This window comes from Schistocerca gregaria, chromosome 3 (genome assembly GCF_023897955.1).
Source record: "Schistocerca gregaria isolate iqSchGreg1 chromosome 3, iqSchGreg1.2, whole genome shotgun sequence".
NCBI classification, from domain to species: domain Eukaryota; kingdom Metazoa; phylum Arthropoda; class Insecta; order Orthoptera; family Acrididae; genus Schistocerca; species Schistocerca gregaria.
The window spans coordinates 132,013,188-132,038,223 of NC_064922.1; the positions used below are offsets into that span (position 1 = coordinate 132,013,188).

Below are 25,036 nucleotides of genomic sequence, written 5' to 3' on the forward strand. Positions count from 1 at the left end.
ACAGATAATAAACTTGCAATTATAGCATCTGATTCGGAGAATACAAAATCGCTTACATCAGATAATAAAACTATGAATTTTTCACTGAAAATAAAAGTATGACACAGACATTTATGTAACCAGTTATGAACAAATCATATTATAAGAACATAGGTGAATTGAAAATCCCTGACATCAGATAGTAAAACCGTGAATTTATCACTGAAAAAGGGCGCATGACACATACAGTGACGTAACCAGTTACGAACAAATCGTTTCATAAAAACACAAACTCTTCACATTTATACAGAGTTGCCTGTTGTCACATCGTAATATAAATTATCACTACAAAAACTATACTATGTATCCGTGCGGAATGGCCGCGTGGTTTGAACAGCGATGGACGAATTACGTTGACCCTCTCGCCGGAGGTTCGAGGCCTCCCTCGGGTAAACGAGTGTGTGTTGGTTCAAATGGCTCTGAGCACTATGGGACTCAACATCTATGTTCATCAGTCCCCTAGAACTGTGAACTACTTAAACCCAACTAACCGAAGGACATCACAGAACACCCTGTCATCACGAGGCAGAGAAAATCCCTGACCCCGCCAGGAATCGAACCCGGGCACCCGGGCGCGGGAAGCGAGTACGCTACCGCGTGTGTGTTGTTCTCAGCCTAAGTTAGTTCAAGTAGTGGGTAAGACTAGAGACCGATGACCACAGCAGTTCGGTCCCTTAGGAAATCACACACATTTGAACATTTTTGTGCTATGTAGTGCACTCTTTAGCCTTACATCAGCAGTCGGCGTTGCGTCATGAACCGATGCATACCACATACACACACCTGCACAGCCGATCACTGCTTACTGGTAGAACCAAAGACGGTTATCGAGTTCATTATGCATCGATAATGAGTGGTGTCTTAAGACTGTACCAGCAGACGAACGGTGTAAGCAAGACATCAAAATTAGGCTATTGATGGCAAAAATGGCATTCCTAGTATCAAACATAGGCCTTAATTTGAGGAAGAAATTTCTGAAAACTTACGTCTGAAGTGTAGCATTGTTTGATGGTGGAACATGGACTGTCGGAAAACAGGAACAGGAGAGAATCGAAGCATGTGGTGCTGCAGACGAATGTTTAAAAATAGGTGGACTGATAAGGTAAGGAATTAGGGGGTTCTGCGCAGAATAGGAGAGGAAAGGAATATGTGGAAAATACTATAAGGAGAAGGGACAGGCTGATAGGACATCTGTTAAGACACGAAGGAATGAGTTGTATGTTATTAGAGGGAACTGTAGGTAGGCAAAAACTGTAAAGGAAGACAGAGATTGGAATACATCCAGCAAATGAATCAGGACGCAGGTTGCAAGTGCTACTCTGTGATGAAGACGTTGGCACAGGAGAGGAATTCGTAGCGGGCCGCATCAAACCAGTCAGATGACTGATGACCCCCACCCCTCCCAAAAAGAAAAAAAGCTGAGTGTCGTATTCTGCGATTAGGAAACGTGACATTCATATCAGATAGCCCCTATGGTTTGTCAAATAGCAACTTTCACGTGTTACAGTCACAGAATCACAGTTGCAGTGACAGAAGGGGGAATGCATAAGACCACGATTTACATACACACACAGACTCTAGTATCAGACAAGCTATAGCCCCATCCCACATGTGCACTGTTTCCGCCGTACGGTAACATTAAAGGGCAGGCAATACTGATACATAAAGTGTACGTCTAAGTGAATTGTCTGAAAATGTTTAAAAACACTGTCCCGTCATTTTAATCTAGCCGTCAACACCTGAATAACCACAGTTGGTAGTGCTCATCATTTTCAGATGTGTAGGAAGAGGGTCAGTGAGGTTCTGGAAGAAACCTACAGGGATTTGGAGCTGCGGGCCGTGGTGGTCGAGTGGTTCTAGGTGCTTCAGCCTGGAACCGTTCGACCTCTACGGCCGCAGGTTCGAATCCTGCCTGGGGCATGGATATGTGGGATGTCCTTAGGTTAGTTAGGTTTAAGTAGTTCTAAGTTCCAGGGGACTGATGTCCTCAGAAGTTAAGTCCCACAGTGCTCAGAGCCATTTGATTTGGAGCCATGCCAGCTCCCCTTGGTTTCTTGGTTGATGGTATATGACGCGAACAGCCAGTTCGAAGTGCTCCCCCAGTTTCCCAATTGGCTTTAAATCTGGGGAGTTACGTGGGTAGGTGAGTATGGTTGACTCATTCTGGTACTCCTCGAAGCACGCACGTACAGTGATAGCTGTATGCCACATAGCAGTGTCCTGCTGGTAGCATACTGCATATAGGGGCTGACATGGTCAGCATGGACAGACGGATACTAGTGTTGATCCATCGTGGGCTGCAGAATGACGAGATCACTCAGGACATCCCGCGGAAATACGCCCTAGACCTTAAACCTCGCTCCTCCGTCTTGGACGCTTCCGACGATTGTTCCAGGTAGTCTGTTTTCAGAGATTTCGCACCCCACAGGCCAACGGCCGCCTATACGATGGAGCATGGAACGTGATACATCTGAAAAGGCCACTGACGCTTGCGGTATTGCCGTGAAAATTGCAATCTTCGTCGCCGATGAGCAGCAGTCGGCATAGGTGCATGAAACAGGCGCCTGCTCCGGCGGCACATACCCTGCAATGTTCGCTGAAAGATCGTTGAGAAGTTGTCAGTCCTTAGTTCATCTCAGCAGTCAGTTGCTCAACGCACGACTATGCGCCCGTACGGATTCCCGCAGCCATCGTTTACCCGTGTCATCTGTGGCCCGTGCTGCACTCGTGACCCGAAATTCATTGGCCGTGACCTCTCGGCCGACAGGTAAAACGCTCTGTTTTCGCTTTAAAACAACGATGGCACTTGTTTTTCGCGTCCTTCTGACATTCCATATATTCCCTACACTGCTGGTGCTGCAACCTGCAGCCTGGGAGTGGTTATTGCACTTAGATGTCGAAGGTAGACGGTTGTCAGATTTATGCAACGGACTGCGTATAGCAGACGTAACATGCTGGATTTCACAGACGAACAGTCTGAACATAGTTTCAGGTAAACAAGTAAAGCGCCAGTTGTGTCTAATGCAAGATCACTTTAAAAAAAATTTCAAATGTGTGTGAAATCTTATCGGACTTATCTACTAAGGTCATCAGTCCCTAAGCTTACACACTACTTAACCTAAATGATCCTAAGAACAAACACACACACACACGCAAGCCCGAGGGAGGAGTCTAACCCCCGCCTAGGATAACTTAAATTCTTTTACGCAGCAACAGAGACGAATGCAGAATTAACTATGTTTTATGAAGTATACAGTTAATGTAAGCCAACTAATTGTTCTATATTACATATAATTTGAAATCTCACTTAGGCAAGCTTGGCACTAGAATTAACCACATCAACAGAACATCGGATGGCAGCAAGTGTCTAAGCCTTGTCATGTCCAACATGTACACAATGAAGTACGGGGGTGAGTCAAACGAAAACTTTCAATTTGTAATAACAAATCGAAATTCCACGCCGTTGTCCTGAAACTTGGTAAGTTGCTACAAACAAGACTGCAGAATGGCCTGTAAGTGGCAGCAAACTGCAGATGCACACATACCGTCGCAGTATCAGTATAAACATGGCCGCCCCACTTGCGACATGCACGAGGTGAAAACATCGTTCTGTTAATCATTTTTTGCGTAGTGAAGGTGTGAAACCTATTGAAATTTGTCGACGAATGAAGGTTCAGTACGGTGATGCATGTCTATCACAGCAGCAAGTCTACGAATGGAGTAGGAAATTCGCAAATGGTGTGACTTCAGTGCAAGATGCTCCTCATCCAGGTCATGCACAACGAGTTCTGACTCCACAGAACATTTCAGCAGTTGAAACTTTAGTGAAGGTAAACCACCGAGTGAAACTGAATGACATTGAAGAATGTTTACAGATCAGTCATGCGTCAGAACACCACAATGTGCATGATGTGCTCCACTTTCACAAAGTGTCTGGAAGATGGGTGCCACGGCAGCTGACTCCTGAAATGAGAGAACGACGTGTTGACGCTTGTGAAGAAATTCTTTGGCGCTTTGAACGAGAAGGTGATGGCTTCCTTGCAAAAATCGTTACTGGGGACGAAGCCTGGGTTTACTTCCACCAGCCGGAAACGAAGAGAGCGGGCAAGGAATGGCGCCATTCCTTATCACCAAACCCAAAGACGTTTCGAACAGAACCATCAGCAGGGAAGGTTATGCAGACTCTCTTTTGCGACGAGAAAGGCATCGTTTTTGGAGCATTACGTGCCTACAGGGACCACTGTCACCAGTGCATAACACACAGATCTCCTAAACAATCATATGAGGCCTGTAATCAAATAAAAGTCACGTGGATTGCTGGCAGCAGGTGTCCTTTTGCAACACGACAATGCAAGGCCCCACACTGCCCCTACAACAGTTGCAACAATCACAGACCTGCATTTTCAGTGTCTTCCTCATACACCATATTCACCAGACCTTGCCCCAAATGATTTCCATATGTTTGGGCCACTCAGAGATGCATTGGGAGGAAAGACGTTCCGTTCTGATGAAGAGGTACGCCACGTGGTGCATGAGTGGTTGCGCAGACTATGAAAAGAATTTTTTTCTAAAGGAATGTATGCACTTTGTAAACGCTGGAGTACTTGCTTTGAGCTTGGGGGAGATTATATTGAAAAGTGATACAGCTTTGTAGCACTTCTTCACAATAAATAATATTTTAAAAAATATTTAATTTTTTCATTTGACTCACCTTCGTAACAAGGCGATAGAGATGCTGCAGCTATTCTTACACGTGTTTTAAAACAAATAAAAACAAATACAATACTACAGCTATTTTACAGACGTTTAGAAACGAATGGAAACAAAAAGTATTATGCTTAAAAGAGATCATTGAATGTACATGATGGATAGAGTAGTTGTGTAATGTGATACTAAGATAAAGTAGGACCAGACGTTTTTGTTGGAACACGTACATAATCTGCGACATGTCGTTCAAATTTTCCCTTGAAATCTTACTTTTCACGTCAGATTATTTCATTTCAAACAGTAGGTCTAACTACGTATGTTTTTTGCAAATATGTGTAAATTTCCTGCTCTTCTGAAATATCCGTGCATAATTTAAAATGGTATACAGGAAATTCATGATGGTTGTCAACCGGAATTGGTTGTTAAATAACAAATGTTTCCAGCAGCTCAAGGACGTCCTCATGACGTTTTTCAACTCCTAAAAATACTTCGAACATTAAGATAATATAAGTGTAAAGCGTTTTCTATCTTGTATACCATTCGCCTCGTTTCTTGAACGAATAACTACTACATCAGAAAATCTTGTGTTTCAGGGTTGGAATGATCTGAGTTTCCACGGCTCCGATCAGATCCCGACACCCAACATCGACGCCCTGGCTTACAACGGTATCATACTGAACAGCCACTACGTGATGCCAACATGTACACCGTCCAGGGCGTCCCTGCTGACAGGGAAATATCCCATACGCTTAGGTGAGGAAAGTATTTTTCGCAAGATCCTAATAAATGGAACAGGGCATCTGCATGTGTTGCCTTAAAAGCAGGAAAATCTTTTCGCCATAACTGAAACGTGACTGGCACATCGATAAAGCACTGTGATTGTAAGTTATTAGACAGAAATAGTCGTCCATAATAACATTCAAGGTAATATTTATTTAACTATATGAAATAAAGTCGTTGTAACTTCTGACGGTTTGCGTTAGGACGTTCAAACTATACGGTCCGCTGCGAAGCATGATGGAAATTAGTATGGTTTCGTTTAGCAACGAAGCTCACTTTCATTTTGGTAGGTTCGTCTATAAGGAAAATTGGCGCATTTGGTGGACTGAGAATCCACATATCACGAACGGGAAGTCTCTTCACCCTCAACTGGTGACTGTGTGGTGTGCAGCACTGTAACTACGGAACAGTACGTGAAGTGTTTGGAAGATGAATTGATCCCCACTATCCAAAGCGACCCTGATTTCGACAAGACGCTGGGATACCCAGAGGTTACTGGCATGGGCCTCGAATGGCCGTGACATTCTTCGGATCTGAACCCAAGACACTCCTTTTCGTGGGGCTACATTAAAGGTAAGTTGAACACCAATAACTTCAAAATCCTTGCTGAGCTAACAGCCATTCAGGAGGTAACCGAAAGCATCGATGTTCCGATACTTTAGCCGGTTACGCAGAATTTCGCTATTCGTCTGCGCCACATCATCGCCAATGACGGCAGGCATGTCGAACGTGTCATAAACTAAATACGAACATCTGTTGTGATGTTTACATGTTGAATAAAGTGTGTGCACGCCGTAGTTTGTACCTAATTTACGTTTCTTCTCTTCAAATGGCTCTGAGCACTATGGGACTTAACATCTATGGTCATCAGTCCCCTAGAACTTAGAACTACTTAAAGCTAACTAAACTAAGGACATCACACAACACCCAGTCATCACGAGGGAGAGAAAATCCCAGACCCCGCCTGGAATCGAACCCGGGAACCCGGGCGCGGGAAGCGATAACGCTACCGCACGACCACGAGCTGCGGACCTTTATTTTCTTCATATAATTCAATAATTACCACCCTGTATAGGCACTATCTCATGACAACTTCAATGTCAAAGTCGATATAAACTGTAGGATGTTGGGAAAATGCAATACAGTCATTGGGCTTTTTCTGTCTGTGCTGTCCGAAGAGAGATATCGAGAATCAGAACTACGGAGATCGTAGAGAATTCTAGGCCTACTATTTTGAGACAAGGAACCATCGTCGCGGCTGCGGTAGCCGAGCGGTTCTAAGCGCTGCAGTCCGGGACCGTGCGACTGCTACGGTCGCAGATTCGAATCCTGTCTCCGACATGGATGTATGTGATATGCTTAGGTTAGTTAGGTTTAAGTAGTTCTACGTTCTAGGGGACTGATGACCTCAGATGTTAAGTCCCATAGTGCTCAGAGGCATTAGCCATTAGAACCAATGTACAGTAACGAATACTTTCTTTAGGTTGACTAACGTTACACGTAATACAGCTCTGGCTCACGATCCACTTTCAAAAGTCATCACTACCTCACTCAATACATACATTATACTGAATAATGAAATTTTGCTCGCAGTCTCTCCATGACAGAACGCTGTCAGTCATATAACCTTCAGTTTTTACTGATATTTCATATACTAACGACTTCACGTAGTCAGATGAGAAAAACACCCCACTCGAATGGTGCCCGACATAAATGTTATCCGCGAAACATGAGCTTAGCACTGCAATTCAGTAAATAGGCTGTTTGCCGTTCAGGTCTTCTCGGACATTAGTATCTGTATGGAGTAGTGCACGATGCTGTTGAAACCACACTTATCGTTATCGTTGCCGTAATACTGTGGCAGTACAGATTAGGTTCATGCTGGCTTAGGAACACCATTACACGGGTATAGATAATTAAATTAGTACATTTTCAACTAACAAGTTGGTAGAGAATCGTTATTGCTGATCTACAACATGCAGAGCTCAATTACTTCGTAGATGGCTGTTACAGCAGTTTACAACTCTGTCATGTTATAAAAGGAATCTACGGTTAACAATGATAACTGTGGAAGTTCAGCAACGCAATACTTCCTTGGATAATTCATTACGGATTAAACTCCGGTCTTGTAATCAGCTGGCCTCATGTTTACACACGTTGTCTATCACAGGGACACAAAGACTACTGCTCCAGACATCTCCAACGTGTATTTCTCGAAATGTACCTTTCAGAGACATATTTTAGGATGTTTCCTCTCGAATCTTCTCGCACATGATCAGTTACCATTTCCTCAAAATCTTCTGTGGGAAAGTTTCTTGGTAGCAGACCTCGTGAGCTCTGGAACAACTCAGTTTCTCGTAACTTACTGTGTAAGAGCACTCATGTAAAGTAGCTGAACGACGGTGAAAGCACGAGTAGGTGACCAGGCCTTGGACGTCCACCCCTAATCAGGCAAAGTGGATGTCGTATACATTCCCGTTATGCAGAGCAGAATGGATGTCGATCGGTGGAAGATCTGACGACAAAGTACAGTGTTGGTGCCGACACGCTTCGCATCATACCGTTCAGTGAACATTGTATAACAAGTGGCTCCGCATCCGGCGACTCATATCGTGTTGACTGAACGACATAGTCAATTAAGTTTGCAGCTGGCACAGTCTCATCGAGATTGGATCGTGCGTCAAGTTAAACTTGTCGACTGATAGGATGAATTATCTTTTTACACGAGGTCGAGGGCTGTGGTCAAATGCTCTGTCATCCGGGTGAACGGTTGCTCTAGACATGCACCGTGGCACAAACGCAAGCCTGATGGTGTAATGTTATTCACCTGGTCTCCTACAGAAACTGTCGTTGTAATCGAAGGCACCATGAAAACTGAGGACCACGCGTGATCGTTATAAAGAACCACATGCATCGTTTCAAAGTTGATGGCATTTTGCAGCAATATGAGTGACCTTGTCGGAAGGCCATAACGATGCTAGAGTGGTTTTAGGAGCATGTTAGTGACATCACATTGATGTCTTCGGCACCAAATTCACCTGCTCTGAACACAAAGAAACATATGTATGCCTCAGTTAGGAAATAGCTCCACGTCTGCAACCCCACGGCCTGCAGTTTACAAGAAATGCGTTCCCGGTGTCACTTTGTGTTACATATTTTCGGAAACCTATCAAGGACTTATCGAATTCATGATACCCAGAAACGCTGCCATATTACGTTCCAAAGATGGACCAGCACTGTTTTAAGAAGCTGATCATCACGTTTCGGCTCATTAGTGAATCTACGACTAACAGTACTAAAACTGACCGTGGTCACGAGTATATCTGTTACGAAACGTAAGACGTTTACGAAGATGTTCCTTACACGCTTTGTTCATTTACGAAGTCCTACCGTCTAAAATATTCATTTGCAGCCACCGGTTACTTTTACCACAGTTTTCAGTTTATCCTTTCCTACCGTTTCAATAATTCTGCACCTAAATGTTCTAGTATGCATGTATATTAAAAAAAAGGGGATCGTTTATCGACCAACAACCACTGCCATTAGTCTTCTACCCATTAATCTCCAGATGTCATTGAAATAACCAAGTGTGTCACTGCAGCGATGTTGCCACAGTAAATGTATCGGTTGATAGTTACTCGAAGATCAAACAAATATCATTACATTCAATACAACTTGGGGAAGTTAACAGAATTCTGCACACACTTTATTAGTATTCACCCATTCGGGATTGTGCGTTTTCAGCCTATAGATTTTACGCGCTTTAAGTCTAATATTTAACACATTACCCCATTTGTAAACTAATCTCACCTCTGGAGCTAGTCGGCAGGAGTGGCCGAGCGGTTTTAGGCGATTCAGTCTGGAACTGTGTGGCCGATACGGTCGCAGGTTCGAATCCTGCCCCGGGAATGGATGTGTGTGAGTTATTAGGTTAGTTAGGTTTAAGTAGTTCTACGTTCTAGGGGACTGATGACCTCCCATAGTGCTCAGAGCCATTTGAACCATTTGAACCTGGAGCTGGTTTACGCTTTCCGCCCAGAGGTATCATAAGCCATAACTCCAGGTTTCATTTTTTTTTTCTCGGGCGCGTACGCAGCTAAACGTTTTCTGACCTGTCGTATCATGTGCGATACAGATCGCAATACACATTGCACCTGCACTTCTCACTTCTTCATCCTTCTGCCGAGCACCACAGGACTGTCAGCATTCACTGCGATTCTAATCGTGCAACTGCACTGCATGTCTCGGCGATGGATAGATCGTTTTCTAACCATAGGTGCTTTCACATGCTTTAATAATTTGTTAAAGCTTTAAAAAGACTCCTCAATTAATAGCTAACTATAATTTAGCGTTGCAACGGACTTATAAGCTGTAAACTTCCAAGTATCCTACATTATGATACCTCGGCCTCAAATCCCAATTTGTTTACTTCAGTGGTAGTGGCGTTGTATTCTTTCAGCTTGAATACCAGGCTTGATCGCCATGTTCCGAAGAACAGGTGAAAATGCCCAGCAGAAGGATGCAGGGGCCTTACCTCTTTACGCTGCGAGCAGTGCAAAGTGTTCCTTTGCTTCACTACTGACAGGACTTGCTTTACACATATAACAAAAATTACAATTAAATGAGGAGAAGTAATGTAAACTCAATACTGATCCATGTGGTGACATCAAGAAAAGTAAAAACACGTTGAAAAATTTGTCTATGGTAATTTTCTTTAAGTGTTTCGGACTGTTTCCTTACAATTATTGAAAGATTGGAACCATGAGTGTATTTTGCCCTGTCTTGAAATCTACGATAAAAGTGAATATATGTGTAAGAGACACGATGATTTTTTTCTGTAATAAAACGAGAAGCAGCTGCAGGGTAGTGTCCATAATCGTCCTGCTTAAGTACTGAGGCATCTCATGTCGTCTACAAGAAATTCACTACGGTTACAACAATTTCTTGAGAGTCTTTGATTATTAACTAAATTCACAAAACGCAGTTACGACAGTAACAATCTACTTGTACTTTTAATATGTGCTCGATAGTGAAGTGATAATACATATGGGAGCTCTTCTGGTAATTGTCTACCACAGACTACTTTCTGTACCTAGTCTTTGCAGTACCTTTCAATTGATATTTTACTGCCTACACTATAGTCTCCATTTTTTGATAGCTTCAGACTCTACTAGTCCCCTCTTCATTTTTCTAAGGTTCAGTCCTCAAGTGGCTCAGACGTAAACTTGCAAGAACTTATTCTTCAGTTACATTGAGCATCTTACACCAGTAAAGCACTTTTGTTGATGAAAGCGATCTGCAGCCAGTTCTGAAATATTCTTTGTTTAGCCGAAGTGTGTAATAATGCTTCCTAGAGTGGAGAACGTTTTCTCCGTTGCACTCCTGCTAAGCACGTCCTTATTCTACGTCTGCCTTTTCATTTCTGCCCTCAGGTATGCAGGGAGCACCTCTAAATCCCACCATCAAGGGAGGTCTACCTGAAGGCAAGATCCTGCCGCAGTACCTCAAGGATCTGGGCTACGTTACCAGGGCAATCGGCAAGTGGCACCTGGGCTTCCACAAGAAGGAGCTGACGCCTACATACCGCGGGTTCGACTCGCATCTAGGTTACTGGAACGGCCACATTGGATATTATGACATCATTTTGGACTATCGGGTAAGTATCTTCTACTAAGTTCTTAAGTAACTTACTTCATGCACATCTCAGTACTGTGTGACTGCACAGCCCGCTGAAACTATTTCTCTCTCTTCCTGTCCCTTTCTAGAATGGCGCACAGCAAAGAATGCATGTCTGTATATGGTAGTACTTCTCTACATGCAATAATATCAGCAGTTTATTCCTTGTTTTCCTTGTTGTCATTATGCGAAATGTAGGTAAGTCGAAAGTCATAGTGTATTGACTCGTACTTGAGTGAGTATCCTCGGAACACTATTCGATGCACAAAACTTTCTCGTAACGTCTTCCATCAAAGTTTGATGAGACTGGGTGTGATGCTCCAGGTCAAAATCAACAACCAGCAATCAAACACGCTGCTCTCCTCTTAAACTTCTATGTAACTCCCCTCAGCCAAATGTAATTGTCCTGACAACGAGATTCAACAAATGGTCGTTCCAGTGTTTTGTAAGCTACCTTGTACGTGGGTCCGTTGTGGTTCCTTATAAGTCTTCCAATAGATGTCTTCCATCTACATTCCACACTGTTAGGTTCAAGTAGTACCGCAACTTGAAATCGCCATGGACCATCTGCTTGTTGTGACTGATCTCGGTGCGTGATCAGCGATCGTGTATTCATAACTTATCGGATCTTTCCGTGTAGTTACAAGCATTACACATGTTATGTTGCTCTTATTTCCATCGAGGATTCTGTGTCAGTTTTGCAACCAAACACTGATCGTATTCAACTCTTCCTGCGTTTCGTAATAATATTTAGTGACAACACCAAGCTGTATAGATCTGTGTTAATTCATTTTCTGCTTACACATAAACACACATAAAGAAACAGACACACATATACTGGGTGGTTCACTGATAGTGACCGGGCCAAATATCCCACAAAAGGAGCATCAAACGAGAAAACTACAAAAAACAAAACTCGTCTAGCTTGAAGGGGGAAACCAGATGGCATTATGTATGGCCCGCTAGATGGCGCTGAATTAGGTCAAATGAATATCAACTGCGTTTTTTTTAAAAAAATAGGAATCCCCACTTTTAATTACATATCCGTGTAGTACGTAAAGAAATATGAATGTTTTAGTTGGACCACTTATTTCGCTTTGTGATAGATGGCGCTGTAATAATCATAAACGTATAAGTACGTGGTATCACGTAACATTCCGCCAGTGCGGACGGTATTTGCTTCGTTATACATTACCCGCGTTAAAATGGACCATTTACCAACTGTGGAAAAGGTCGATATCGTGTTGATGTATGGCTATTGTGGTCAAAATGCCCAACGGGCGTCTGCTGTATATGCTCCTCGGTATCCTGGATGACGTAATCCAAGTGTCCGGACCGTTCGCCGGATAACTACGTTCTTTAAGAAAACGGGAAGTGTTCAGTCACATGTCAAACGTCAACCACGAACTCCAACCTCTGATGATGTGCAAGTAGGTGTTTTAGCTGCTGTCGCGGCTAATCCCACATCAGTAGCAGAGAAATTGCGCGAGAATCAGGAATCTCAAAAACGTCGGTGTTGAGATTGCTATATCAACATCGATTGCACCCGTACGATATTTCTACGCACCAGGAATTGCATGGCGACGATTTCGAACGTCGTGAACAGTTCTGCCACTTGGCACGAGAGGAATTACGGGACGATGACAGATTTTTTGCACGCGTTCCATTTAGCGACGAAGCGTCATTCACCAACAGCGGCATCATACGCACTATTGGGCAAGGGAAAATCCACGAAGGCTACGACAAGTGAAAGATCAGCTACCTTGCCGGGTTAATGTATAGTGCGGCACTATGGGAGGAAGGATAATTGGCCCCCATTTTATCGATGGCAATCGTGCAATGTATCTGATTTCCTACGTAATGTTCTACCGATGTTACTACAGGATGTTTCACTGCGTAACAGAATGGTGATGTACTTCCAACACGATGCATGTCCGGCACATAGCTCGATTGGGATTGAAGCGGTACTGGATAGCATATTTCATGACTAGTGGATTGATCATCGAAGCACCATACCATTGCCTGCACGTTCACCGGATCTGACGTCCCTGGATTTCTTTGAGTGGGGAAAGTTGAAGGATATTTGTTATCGTGATCCACCGACGACGCCTGACAACATGCGTCAGCGCATTGTCAATGCATGCGGGAACATTAGGGAAGGCGAACTACTCGCTGTTGAGAGGAATGTCGTTACACGTACTGCCAAATGCATAGAGGTTAACGGACATCATTTTGAGCATTTATTGCATTAATGTGGTATTTACAGGTAATTACGTTGTACAAACATGCGTTCCCAGAAATGATAAGTTCACAAAGGTAGGTACATCACATTGGAACAACCGAAATAAAATGTTCAAACGTACCTACGTTCTGAATTTTAATTTAAAAACCTACCTGTCACCAGCTGTTCGGCTAAATTGTGAGCCATATGTTTCTGACTATTACAGCGCCAACTATCATAAAGCGAAAAAAGTGGTCGAACAAAAAGATTCATATTTCTTTACGTACTACACGAATATTTAATTAAAAATTGGGGTTCCTATTTAAAAAAACGCAGTTGATAGCCTTTTTGACCTACGGCAGCACCATCTAACGGGCCAACCATAGCGCCATAAAGCTAGACAAGTTTCGTTCTTTGTAGATTTTTCGTTTGACTGACCTCTACTCTAGCATTTGAGTTGGCCATTTTGCCATCCTTTCTGCTAGTGACATGACCACGCGACTGCCATGACAAGGTCTGTGCTCTTTCCGTTAAGTGACCGACAGTTTTGTACGTCTTCTATCTACCGTTTTTCTCTTTCTTCCTTTGTGGACGCCAACTCTAATCTTTCTATTCCTCTGCATTGATAATGTGAGTTCTATAATAATGAATTCATTCAACGTCCATATTTCGCTAGCGACTAGTTACTACCGGTACTTTATAGTGGCCAGTAATTTTTTTCTTCAGTCAGCCGAAACTGATTTCACCACAATTTTCGCTCTACAATCCCCTGTGTAATTCTGCACCTAAATGTTTTGGTCTCCGTATATTAGGAAAATGTTCATTTCCCAGTGACTTCTGTCATTAGTCAGTTGCCAAAATTCCCCAAGCTTGCCAGCCCTGTTTATTACTTGGATGTATTTTTGCTGTTAACGCTCATTTCATATTTACAGTAATCGTAGTTCCGTTATTTGAGGAGCGTGGTAACGAACTCATTGATGTCTTGGCCACCAAACTCACTTGGTCTAATATCGATGGAATCCCTCTGTGACGTTTCCAAATTTATTCCTCTACCCGTTTGAAAAAGTCGGTTAAGTAAGTCAATTTCCCCTTTTCCAAATAGTTTCGATGCTACAATAATTTCCGATTCGTCTCTGATGAGCTTATACAGGTTTCCGTAGACCACTGATCGAATATACATATAAGTGACCAGAACATCTCTACAAGTTCCTACTAGTAATATGAGCTGTGATATAGTTGCGGTAGGCGGTGGCCTTGTCAGATAATTAGGACAAATCATCCACTCTCTACTGTAATATGTAATTAGTTCACACGTGCAAATAGGCAACCCTTAAACAGACTTCTAAAGGAGGTTGCTGTCACAGATTTCCAGGTAGTTAGTGTCACCGGCCTCAATCAGTTGTATAGATTTATTGACTTCCGGCAAGTCACAAAAGGTAAGCACCTTTAATGTGAAATAAGAACTTGTCTGCTTTAGGTATGTCTTAGTGTTGTCACAAATCAACATTATGAAAACCTGAGAGACACGTACGAAATGCACTGTATGCTAACTCTAAAGCATCAGGTGCCCACACATGACACCAGGTTTCTCGGCCCAGATTGTTTTATTAGGAACGAAAACAAAAAATTTGTATTCGTGAAAACACAACAGCTTTGAAATTATGAAACTGTTCCTCTACGCTGGGTGGAGATTCTTAGCATATCCACAACGCATTTTTGTAAACGTCTCTATGCCAACGCCTCTTCATAGCTCCACAGACGGCTGTTGTTTGCGCATACAGCCGTTGGCACTTTGCACTTGCAAGCTGTCAAAAGCGCTCACAGGTGCCAGGAATTTTCTGTAACTGTGTCTCAGCAGCAAATAATAAATATATTAGACATTCATGCATGATGCGGGATTTCTTCGCGCATCTCAGTGTTTATGACACCATATATCTTGCACTGCGTCTCGTACGAAGGTGTACTGCTGTAAGTACATTCAGCGGCATATGTGGGTACGGTCTGCAAAAGTAGTTGCGAATTGAATTAGTATCAAAGGAGTAATAAAGTTAAACGCTCTGCGCAATACAGCTTTGTTTGAAGAATCTCATTGTTTATGACGTCACATCTCCTGGACTATATGTTTTACCGAGATATGATTTTGCAGGTGTATTCACCGGCATATTTGGATACTGCCTGCTAAATTTATTGCGTCCAGCGTTAGTAGGACAGAAGCAATAAACTTCTGCGTAACACGTGATGAGGCAGTTTTTCACGCATCTTATTGTTTATGACGTCATATGTCCTGAACTATGATAGGTGGATGTTTATTACCCCCACAGTAATTATTTTCTGACAGTAAGACATACACGTACCAGGCCAGTGGAAATCATTGCAGAGGTTTAGGAGGAGATGTGGAACATATACACACAAACACTTACACACGTACATTCATTCGTTTTGTACCTATGTATCGTTAATTCTTGACAAAAACAAGTTAGCACCCAGAAGGTAAGAAAGGAAAGAAATGAAACTTGATGTTTTTTCAGTAATTAAGAACGAGTCACATTTAAAAAAGAAAAAAAAGAAGAAAAAGACTCTAGGCACTATGATCACCCTCATTATGACGTTTCACAGCTTCTGGCCTGTATGCAAACAATAATTCGATTCGGAAGTATGTCATAATGGCATGGTATAATCTCCCGAAGCTACGTATATCACCTGCAGCTATGGTAACTGGTCGTTGACATCCCACACAATGGCTCTGGGAAAGAGTTCACAACTGAACAAGACCCACACATGCTGCGTCGGGAACAGATCTGGGGATCTTGCTGCCCGCAGAAGTATTTCAGCATCACGCTGATGGTTCATAGTGACATATACCATGTAGGAGGTGCTTCAATAAGTAAAGCACAATTTTTTTTAGATGAAGTTGGTTTCATTCAGGTTCCATTGCACCGTATTATTCCCCTACCTTTTGGCTGAAAAAGCCTATTTTACAACATAATCTCCGTTAAGTTCGAGAGCTCTACGCCACATTACTGGGAGATCCTGTGTGCCCAAATGGTGCCACTCTGCTGGGCGACGTTGGAGCCAAAGTCATGCTGCATCAGTAACCTCAACACCATCCACGTGCGTCCTTCAGTCGGCGAAACAGATGGAAGTCGGAAGTTGAAGGCAGTAGGGTGAGCGAAGATGTACCCTCCAACTAAATTTTCTGAGCTCCCTGGTATGTGCAGACTTGTGTGAGGCCTTCCATTATTGTAGAGAAGTTCGATTCCATTTTTGTGTCCACTAGCATGCCGAAATAGTTTCCTGAAGGTAGCTCAACACTTCAAAGTTGGTAGTGGCACCCTGAGGGAGACATGTTACGCAATATTCCCTCCAGAGTACCCCAACACCGTCTTCATGACCTTACTGGTTGAGTGTGCAGCTTTGAATCTTTCTTCGAAGGAGCTGTGTGCGGTCCACTAATACGCAGGAGATCGGATCGGTTTGCGTGACCATGTCGCGGTGATGACAGACGCCTCGCGTACGACTCTCCGTGCTTTTGTTGACTGCTAGGTCTCCGTAGACATTCTGTAAGCGCCTGTAAATATGGATGCTCTGGTTTTCCACCAAAAGACACTCAGTGATAGATCTCTGACTGGATCGCAGCTCCGTTACAGACGCCATTCTGAAGCTCCACCAGCTATCGGAACCTCACGAAATTGTAGAAGCCGAAGAGGTAACATTCCACGACGTCCCACAAAAAATTCCGCATTTTACTAACCGAACCTGTGCGAGGAAAAAATTTGTTGCATCACTTATTGAACGACCCTAGTATAAATGAGCATTGTCCTGTTGAAACATGGCGTGAAAGGATGTGCGTACTGTACAGTTTTGCCGTCAGAGCTACCCGCCATGATCCAACGCCTTAATCGACGTCTCTCCGCACCATGATGCCAAGAGTACCACCACTGTGGCTCTGAAAAACATTGGAAGAAAGGGACCAGTCTCCGGGTGGCCGCCATATTCGCCGAAGATGTCACACACGCTAAACACATCGCGACGCCATTCGCAGTCATGGGATCACTCCAAACACAGCCGCTTCTGTCGTGCTATTAACAGCGGACAACACATGAGAGGATAATGCCCTAGTCCACCTGCTGCAAGTTTCCTTCCTGTTGTGTGACATGACACGCAGAAAGTACGCAAATTCTCCTCTATATGCGAAACAGATAAAAAAGTTTCTCGTTTTAGCCTTGATCCCATAGAAAGTGTGGTGACATAAATGCTTTCCCACACGAGAAAGCGCTAGGTAAATTAATCCTTTCCTGGATTATCTTAGCGAATTGGCGCATATGATTTCCTCATACGTGTTGTCTGTCAATCCCTCGCAGATATTGTCCATCGAAGTAGTTCTTGCAGCATTTTGGATTCCTTGGAAGGTGCAGGCAGGCTACACCCGATTGTTTAAAATAAGTTCCAGGTTGCCATTACGATGCGTTTATTAGCAAACACATAAAAACAGTTAAAATTTGGTGGTATGAAACAATTCCTCTCAAAAAGTGAATAAATTCGAGCGCATTGTAAGAGCGACTCCGGCATTACAACAGTCTACATGGAATGTCCTATCACCGAATGGTGGGACTGGCGAAACCTCTTATTTACATCTTCGGCAATTTAACCATATTCATATTTCTATTGAATTAACTGGTTTACTGTGTAGCGATGTTAAGGAAAAAAATGGTCTGATGATCCGCAGTCTACTCCTAGTATTTGACATGTCAAAAGTGGACTTCAGTAGCTAATATTTCAAGACGGAAATTCGGAGTTTGAAGCCAGAACACCAGTCATTCCTCTCTGAATTGATTACTGAGCAAGATTAGCTTCCACGGCTCGCGTGCTTGTGCACACTCACATGATTCATTACCTCGCCATATGGTCCACTCCTCACCATAACCTTCGTGGGAACCAGCTACCTACTCTCTACAGCTCTGCTTCAAACCTTCGAATTACCGTACTTCTGTTATCTGATGAGTTCTAGTAAACGTAAAATTTATTCGGTGATTTCGTTTCAAAATTGCAGATTTATTGAAAGAAAATTCCGTTTCTGAAAGAAAGGGAGTCATCGAGTTATGGTTTATAGAAGTAGCAGAAATGAGTATAATGAGAAACGTAACAGCAGTACTGAGGATCACGAATGACACGATGTTAAGGAATTTTGCTGGCACAGAAAAATATCCCATGATGCACGGAGCAAGAGGGACTTAAAAAACAGACTAGCACTGACAAATAGGATGTTTCTGGCTAATAGAAGTCTACTAGTATCTAACATACACCTTAAATTGAGGAAGAAATTTCAGAGAATGTATATTTGGAATACCTGAGGAAAACCGGAACTGAAGATAATCGGAGCATTTAAGGCGTGGCGCTACAGAAGAGTGTTCTAAGTTAGGTGGACTACTGAGTTAAGGAATGAGGAGGCTCTCCGCGGAATCGGTGAAGAAAGGAATATATGGAGGACACTGAGAAGAAGAAGGATAGGATGACAGAATTACTATTACGACACCATCTTACTAGATGGAGCGATAGGCTGTAAGAACTGTAGAGGAAGACAATCAGTGAACAATTGAGTTTACAGTTGCTACTGTTGATCAAAGAGGAGTTTATACAAACATCAAAAGCACGCTGATTTTCAGTGTGTGAGTATCGTCAAATTATTTTCATTCCATTTCAGATGCTCTCGTAATATATATACCCATTACTATTTTTCATATGATAAATAATGAATGCAAAATAAAGAGAATCCCAAACTTCGCATTCAGCATTCAAGACAATGAACACAAAATTTCAAATATTCTTTTTAGCTACAGAATTTAATGGTAATTATTAGTCACATGTCATTTCGTTACAGTAAATTATATAAACAATACTAAACATTTGACTCACATTTTTGGCGGCTTCGTTAACGCTCTATAGAAATCCATAACAACATTCTTTAACATTACATAAACACAAATATAAAAACATATGCTTTTATTAGTTACTCGCTATCGCTCCGGGTATTGAATTACGTTAAACACGGGGTAATTATTCTCCTTTTACTCTATAACAACACCTGGTCGTCAACCACAACGTTTTCAACAAGTACCTACCCGATGATAGTTCTTTTATAGTATAAGTCACTGAGACATTATGGTTCACTCGTTTATTGACACTGTAGATCCAGGATGCTGTAGTCGCAATATATTTCGTCACTGTCAGCCATAATTACGCGGTTTTCAGCCGAATCTTTTCTCTTACTGACTGCCACTCTGTTTTTGACGTTCATGTCATGTCATCTTGTTATCATGGCTCCAAGTTTCCCGTGGTTCCCGGCGTCATCAGTTTCATTACGGTAACGTGCAATCAAAAATGGTTCAAATGGCTCTGAGAACTATGGGACTTAACTTCTAAGGTCATCAGTCCCCTAGAACTTAGAACTACTTAAACCCAACTATCCTAAGAACATCAGACACATCCATGCCAGAGGCAGGATTAGAACCTGAGACCGTAGCGAACGTGCAATAAAAAAACGAATTTCATACACGACATACTACAAAGCTTTCACATTTTCCATACTGATTGCATATTATTAATTATTGTCTTTCTCTCCCAAATGGCACAGAAATGTTTTTCAACGTCCCGAGTAATTAATTACTGAATTTACTACCTATACACATTAAATCATATTCACCAGTTAAACTAGTTCATGTAAAACGGAACCCACTACAAAGTAATCAAAGCAATCAAACATGGAATATTTGGCTACAATCGTCGCTTAACATTACTGGTGTTTGCAGTTTCTATTTGCAAACAGTGGCTCGCCCCTTTTACGTCACCTATGCGTTCGTTTTAACGTCGATCCTGATTTATGGACGCCAGCTTCCAGGAATCCATTGGTTCGGGACTGTCCATAAATCCCTTCACTTTAAATACCACTCCGGACATCACCTTCTGCTCGCTTCCTTATCTACAAGGCCGTTCAACTCAGGGGACATCGTGTATGTAGACACGATGATAAAATAAATTATGCGTGATTTCTTAACATCAGTTGCCTCTTGCCAGTATTATCTCCCCACTCTGCTATAGACACTGAGCCCTATTTAGTACATGTTCCTTTAACTATTGACAATTTATTTCGACCATTCATTCACAAAAGAAGTGCTGTTTTCATTATCTGGAATTCATGCTGGCCACATATTCATTACGACGGTATTTTTTAACATCGCCTTTTAACGACTTGGATTCAGAGTGCGTCACTTCTACTGCTTTTGAATTGGGTACCTTGCCCATAATTTAGAGGTCTTCAAAATTTAATAACGCAGCTTTACCTTGCTCATAATACTAAATGCTTTCTCGTCATTTTCATTAATCTTGTACATTTCTAAAATACATTCTGTTGCTTAGAAAACCAATTCGGTAATCCTCCCTTTACAGCTTCTAAATTACTTTTACCATATCAGTAACTTAGTGTACCTTCCCGTCACACTCCACCACGTTTGTGATATTTGAAACCACATTCGTATACTTTAAAACCCAATTACTTGCTCCTCCTTTTCCCATGTTGTTAATTATTTTCATTTCCTTTACCTTAACTTTTATTCCACTGGTTGTCACTCTTTGTTTCAGTAATATTATGACGATTCTTTTTTCTTCCCGAGGTAATTTCATATTTACTAGTTTCGTACACTGAGTAATCATCGTCACAGAGGACAGATTTTGGACTTCTTTACAAGACACTTAGTATTTGCGAACTTTGTATTATTTTCTGTACCATAGAAGTTAACGGTCACACTATCCTTGTCAAAACGCCCGACTTCACCAACTTTTCTATAATAAAGCCAATACATCGATCTGATACCAGCATGGCAAAAATTCTCACTACTTTTCCTTTTCCATTATTGCCTGTTTCTTTATTCTAATGGCTTGTACTACCTCCAATTTATGCACTGGGAAACTGGCATGTTCTATGTACTTATCACTAGCTCGTAAGATCTTCCTAGTACAATGGCATCTAACCTGCTACTGATTCCAATGACCACTATTGTTTCAATACCAAGAACGTCAACACACTAAACTGATAATTCTTCTTATTCTCATCCCTTATTCCTTTCCCTTTAAATTACTCATGATTATTACATCACGTATTACAATAAAAATCTGAAGTCCTGTGAAAGCCCTCTTTGTCAGAATCGTTAAATTGTCTCTTACTATCAGAGTGTAAATACTCATTAGAGTTTCTTTTGTCACAGTTATTGTTTTGCATATAGCCGTAAAACATGAAGTACTTCGTTTCGCACCTACTCTTTTGCTAGAGAAATCATCACCAAACTTTTAATGCTATTTTGAGGGAAAGTTAGCCTTTGTTTCCTTTCCCCCATTTTTTTATTTCCTTCTTACCCTCTTTCATTCGTTGCTTTTTTTGGCAAATCAATCACCTAACACAAAGCCTACAAAACATTTCCTATCTTCTTTCTGTGATTCCCAGTACGATGCACGTTTCTCTTACATGGAAATTCACGAAAACAACCTACTTTTATTGGTGGTCATCTTTGATGATCTCTTACTTTTGTCCTCCTATTCGATTCTGAATCTAATTGCTTCTTTACGTTTTCAGGAGGGATTTCAGTGTCTACAGTTTAAGATCATAACTGAATGCCAGCAATTTTAACAAGCACCTCCTTTGCATTACTAACATCAAATTTCTCAACAGATTCTACATTAATTGATGGTGTATTTTGGATTGGCTCATCTGTGACTAAGTTTTAATTAGAGTCATATTTACTTCAGAATTTATTGTAATATTTAGTATGAACTGAACCTGTTCATAACTTACTTATTGTTTGCATCAGAGACTGTCCTCCTCCATTCTACAGCCTCATCACTGACAACAGCTCAGAAAACTTTAATCGTATCTTCATTTTCATTCATATTTTTACTACGTGCCATCTCCTAGTCTCTGTCTTAGTCTTCTCAATGATTTTCCTCATATCTTGCAACTTTTGGTTAGACTTCCTACATAGATGCCTCCCCCGGGTACGTGACACCACGTCTGTTGCCGCTGGCTTCTTTTTTCATCCTCGTAATACCTTCCTGGTGATCGTTCGGTGTATTTCACTCTTGAAATGTTCATCATCCATGGACGCGGTTCAACTTTTCCGAGCAGTGAATTCATTACTTTCCGCAACACACTTGTCGTACTCCGCGACGCACACAACTGTAACTCGACATTGCTGCCTGAAAGCCACAAATTTCAGTCTTTCTAGTTTACAATTCACTTCTTGCTTCTATATTCTACTTAGACAGAAACCTTTTAGAGCTGACTACTTGAATTTTTCTCAGAAAGTAGTCGTCTGTCTGTATGGTCTTCTTAAAGGGTGATCAAGGTAAATAAAAATAAAGTAAAAAATTTCCCTAATGAAAAACAAGCTCTTGTGATGTGTGAATAACCATAATTATAATACAGTAAGTACCTAATTGTTTACGTAGCAAAGTACGCTGAAATCGGGATCTGCACATCCTTTTTCATACGTATGTTTACAATCACATTCTCATGTTCCTTTCCCACCTCAGATAGTAAGTTTATCATTTTCTGGATGGAAAGCTCAGTAGCGAGGGACTTGTGTCTAGCAACGCTATGTAAGGCATCGCCTAGTGGAACTGCCTTACAGGAACTGCGTCATCTTCACTATAATTGTTCCGGTTGTCACTACACTGAGGATGTGCGTTCATTTCCGCTCATTACTATTGATGCATCCAATTTCTTCGTTCACTGTAGAAATACCCAATTCAATATTGGCAGCATTGAGCAAGTGATTTATTGCCTTTTTTTGCTCTTGCTTTCACATTTTGTGAATACCGAAAAAACAGAATTAACGAAGCATTTTCCAATTGTTTCGTTTCTCACTTCATCTCATGCACTTTTAGTCCAGCTGACAGCATCACCTACTGTTACAGACTTAGCTAGGGCATACACGGATGTGGCGTTGTGCATTTTCACATCTAGAGAATGCAGAAGCTTTTTCGATAATTTAGCTGAAAAGACCGGATCACTCCTTGATCAAGAGGCTGAACACTTGATGATGTGTCCGTAGGAAAAATAAATTTTAGATCCAGGTTTGATAACCCGGTGCATTATCTACGAAAAGTATGATATTACATTTCTCATTGCTCATTTTTCACACGTCACCCATGCATTTTTATTTCCTTGCCAAGAGACACAAGGAAGGAAATGCCATTGTCTTCTAAGCACAGCGAACGATTTTCTCTTTGTATCAGTAGTTGTTCTCCGTTTTCACTGCAGAGATTAGCACAACACCGATCGTGAATCTTTGTCTCGCTATTTTGCCGCCTTCGCACTGATCATCCTTAGCACTTGGTGTTTTGTCTGGAATAGATTTATAAAATAGACCAGCTTCATTCATATTGTAACTGCAACTATCACAACAGCCACTAATAATTACATAAAGTCTTGACTCCCTGTCGGATACAACATCCTAATTAACGTCTGCACTTCCTCCTCAGACTGCTTAGAAAACAATAGTCTGTCGAACCCAAAGTCGGTCCAATCAGCCGTTACAGGCATTAAAATTTGGGTTTCCAATACAACAACCAAATTCAGGAGCTTCTCATTGCAGCATCAGTCTGTTAATAGGCAGTCCTTTATCACGTGCTCTATTAACCCACTCTAAAACGGCATTATTAACTTCTTTTCATTGAATATTTCTTGACGTTTTCTTACCATTTCCTAACAGCCGTGATTTGCAATTATATACTGTATTTCATTTTTCTACAATTAAACTCACCATCTAACTGACACTACAATTTTTCGTTTGCAATCTCTCTAATGACAGAATGTCGATATTCCAGTAAATGAACAAGTAGTTTTCTTTTATTTGAAGTAGCCATGACTGTTCACCACCGAGGAACAGTCAGAACTATTTGCTATTAGAAATGTAAATGACAATGAAATTTTAGAGACTGTTGTCACATTGTTGACGATAAACCTTGCGTTAATACAGTATGTTCGTGATTGTCTGAAAGGAAGGAGAGATCGGTGGTCGAGAAAAGCAGTGGTAATCTCGAAGGGGATATATTTTGCATTGGTCGTACGGACGGTTTTTTTCCGTTCCTTAAAAATATGGCCATTTAGAGAATTGGTCGGCTTAAACTTGAGTTCTTTCCCGAGGATTCACTGTATTTAATTTCAAATTGCATCTTCTGCCTGTAAAATATTAGTATTTACCCGCTAGGTTATTCCCAGCTTAGGGATACCGCGTGTCACATTTCGTCGTTGTAGTAAACTGGCTTAAAAGTTTCTCAAGTTAGTCACGATTTCGTAGAAAGAGATACAAGTAAAGCACTGATAACTGGTCAAGTCTTCCTACCCGAGACTGTAGTGGTTAATCTAACCATTTCTTGGATTATTTCAGTGAATCGCTGTATCTGATTTTCACCTACCTGTTTTCTGTGATTCTCTCGTAGATCTTGTCCGTCGAAGCAACTCTTTAGTGCATTGGATTCTTCGAAATGATTCACATGCGTATAGCTAATTTATTTGACATAAGTCCCGGGATGCCATTACGATGTGCTTATTAACAAACATCT

At 41.7% G+C, this 25,036-nt stretch overlaps 1 protein-coding gene across 1 annotated transcript in view; it reads left to right on the forward strand.

Moving 5' to 3' along the window:
• LOC126354716 (arylsulfatase B-like) overlaps window positions 1-25,036 on the forward strand; it is a 100,283-nt gene that overhangs the window by 13,520 nt on the left and 61,727 nt on the right. Inside the window, exons 3-4 of the mRNA XM_050004566.1 lie at window positions 5,340-5,499; window positions 10,959-11,182. Coding sequence (XP_049860523.1) covers window positions 5,340-5,499; window positions 10,959-11,182 — 384 coding nt within the window. The remainder of the gene's footprint in view (window positions 1-5,339; window positions 5,500-10,958; window positions 11,183-25,036) is intronic.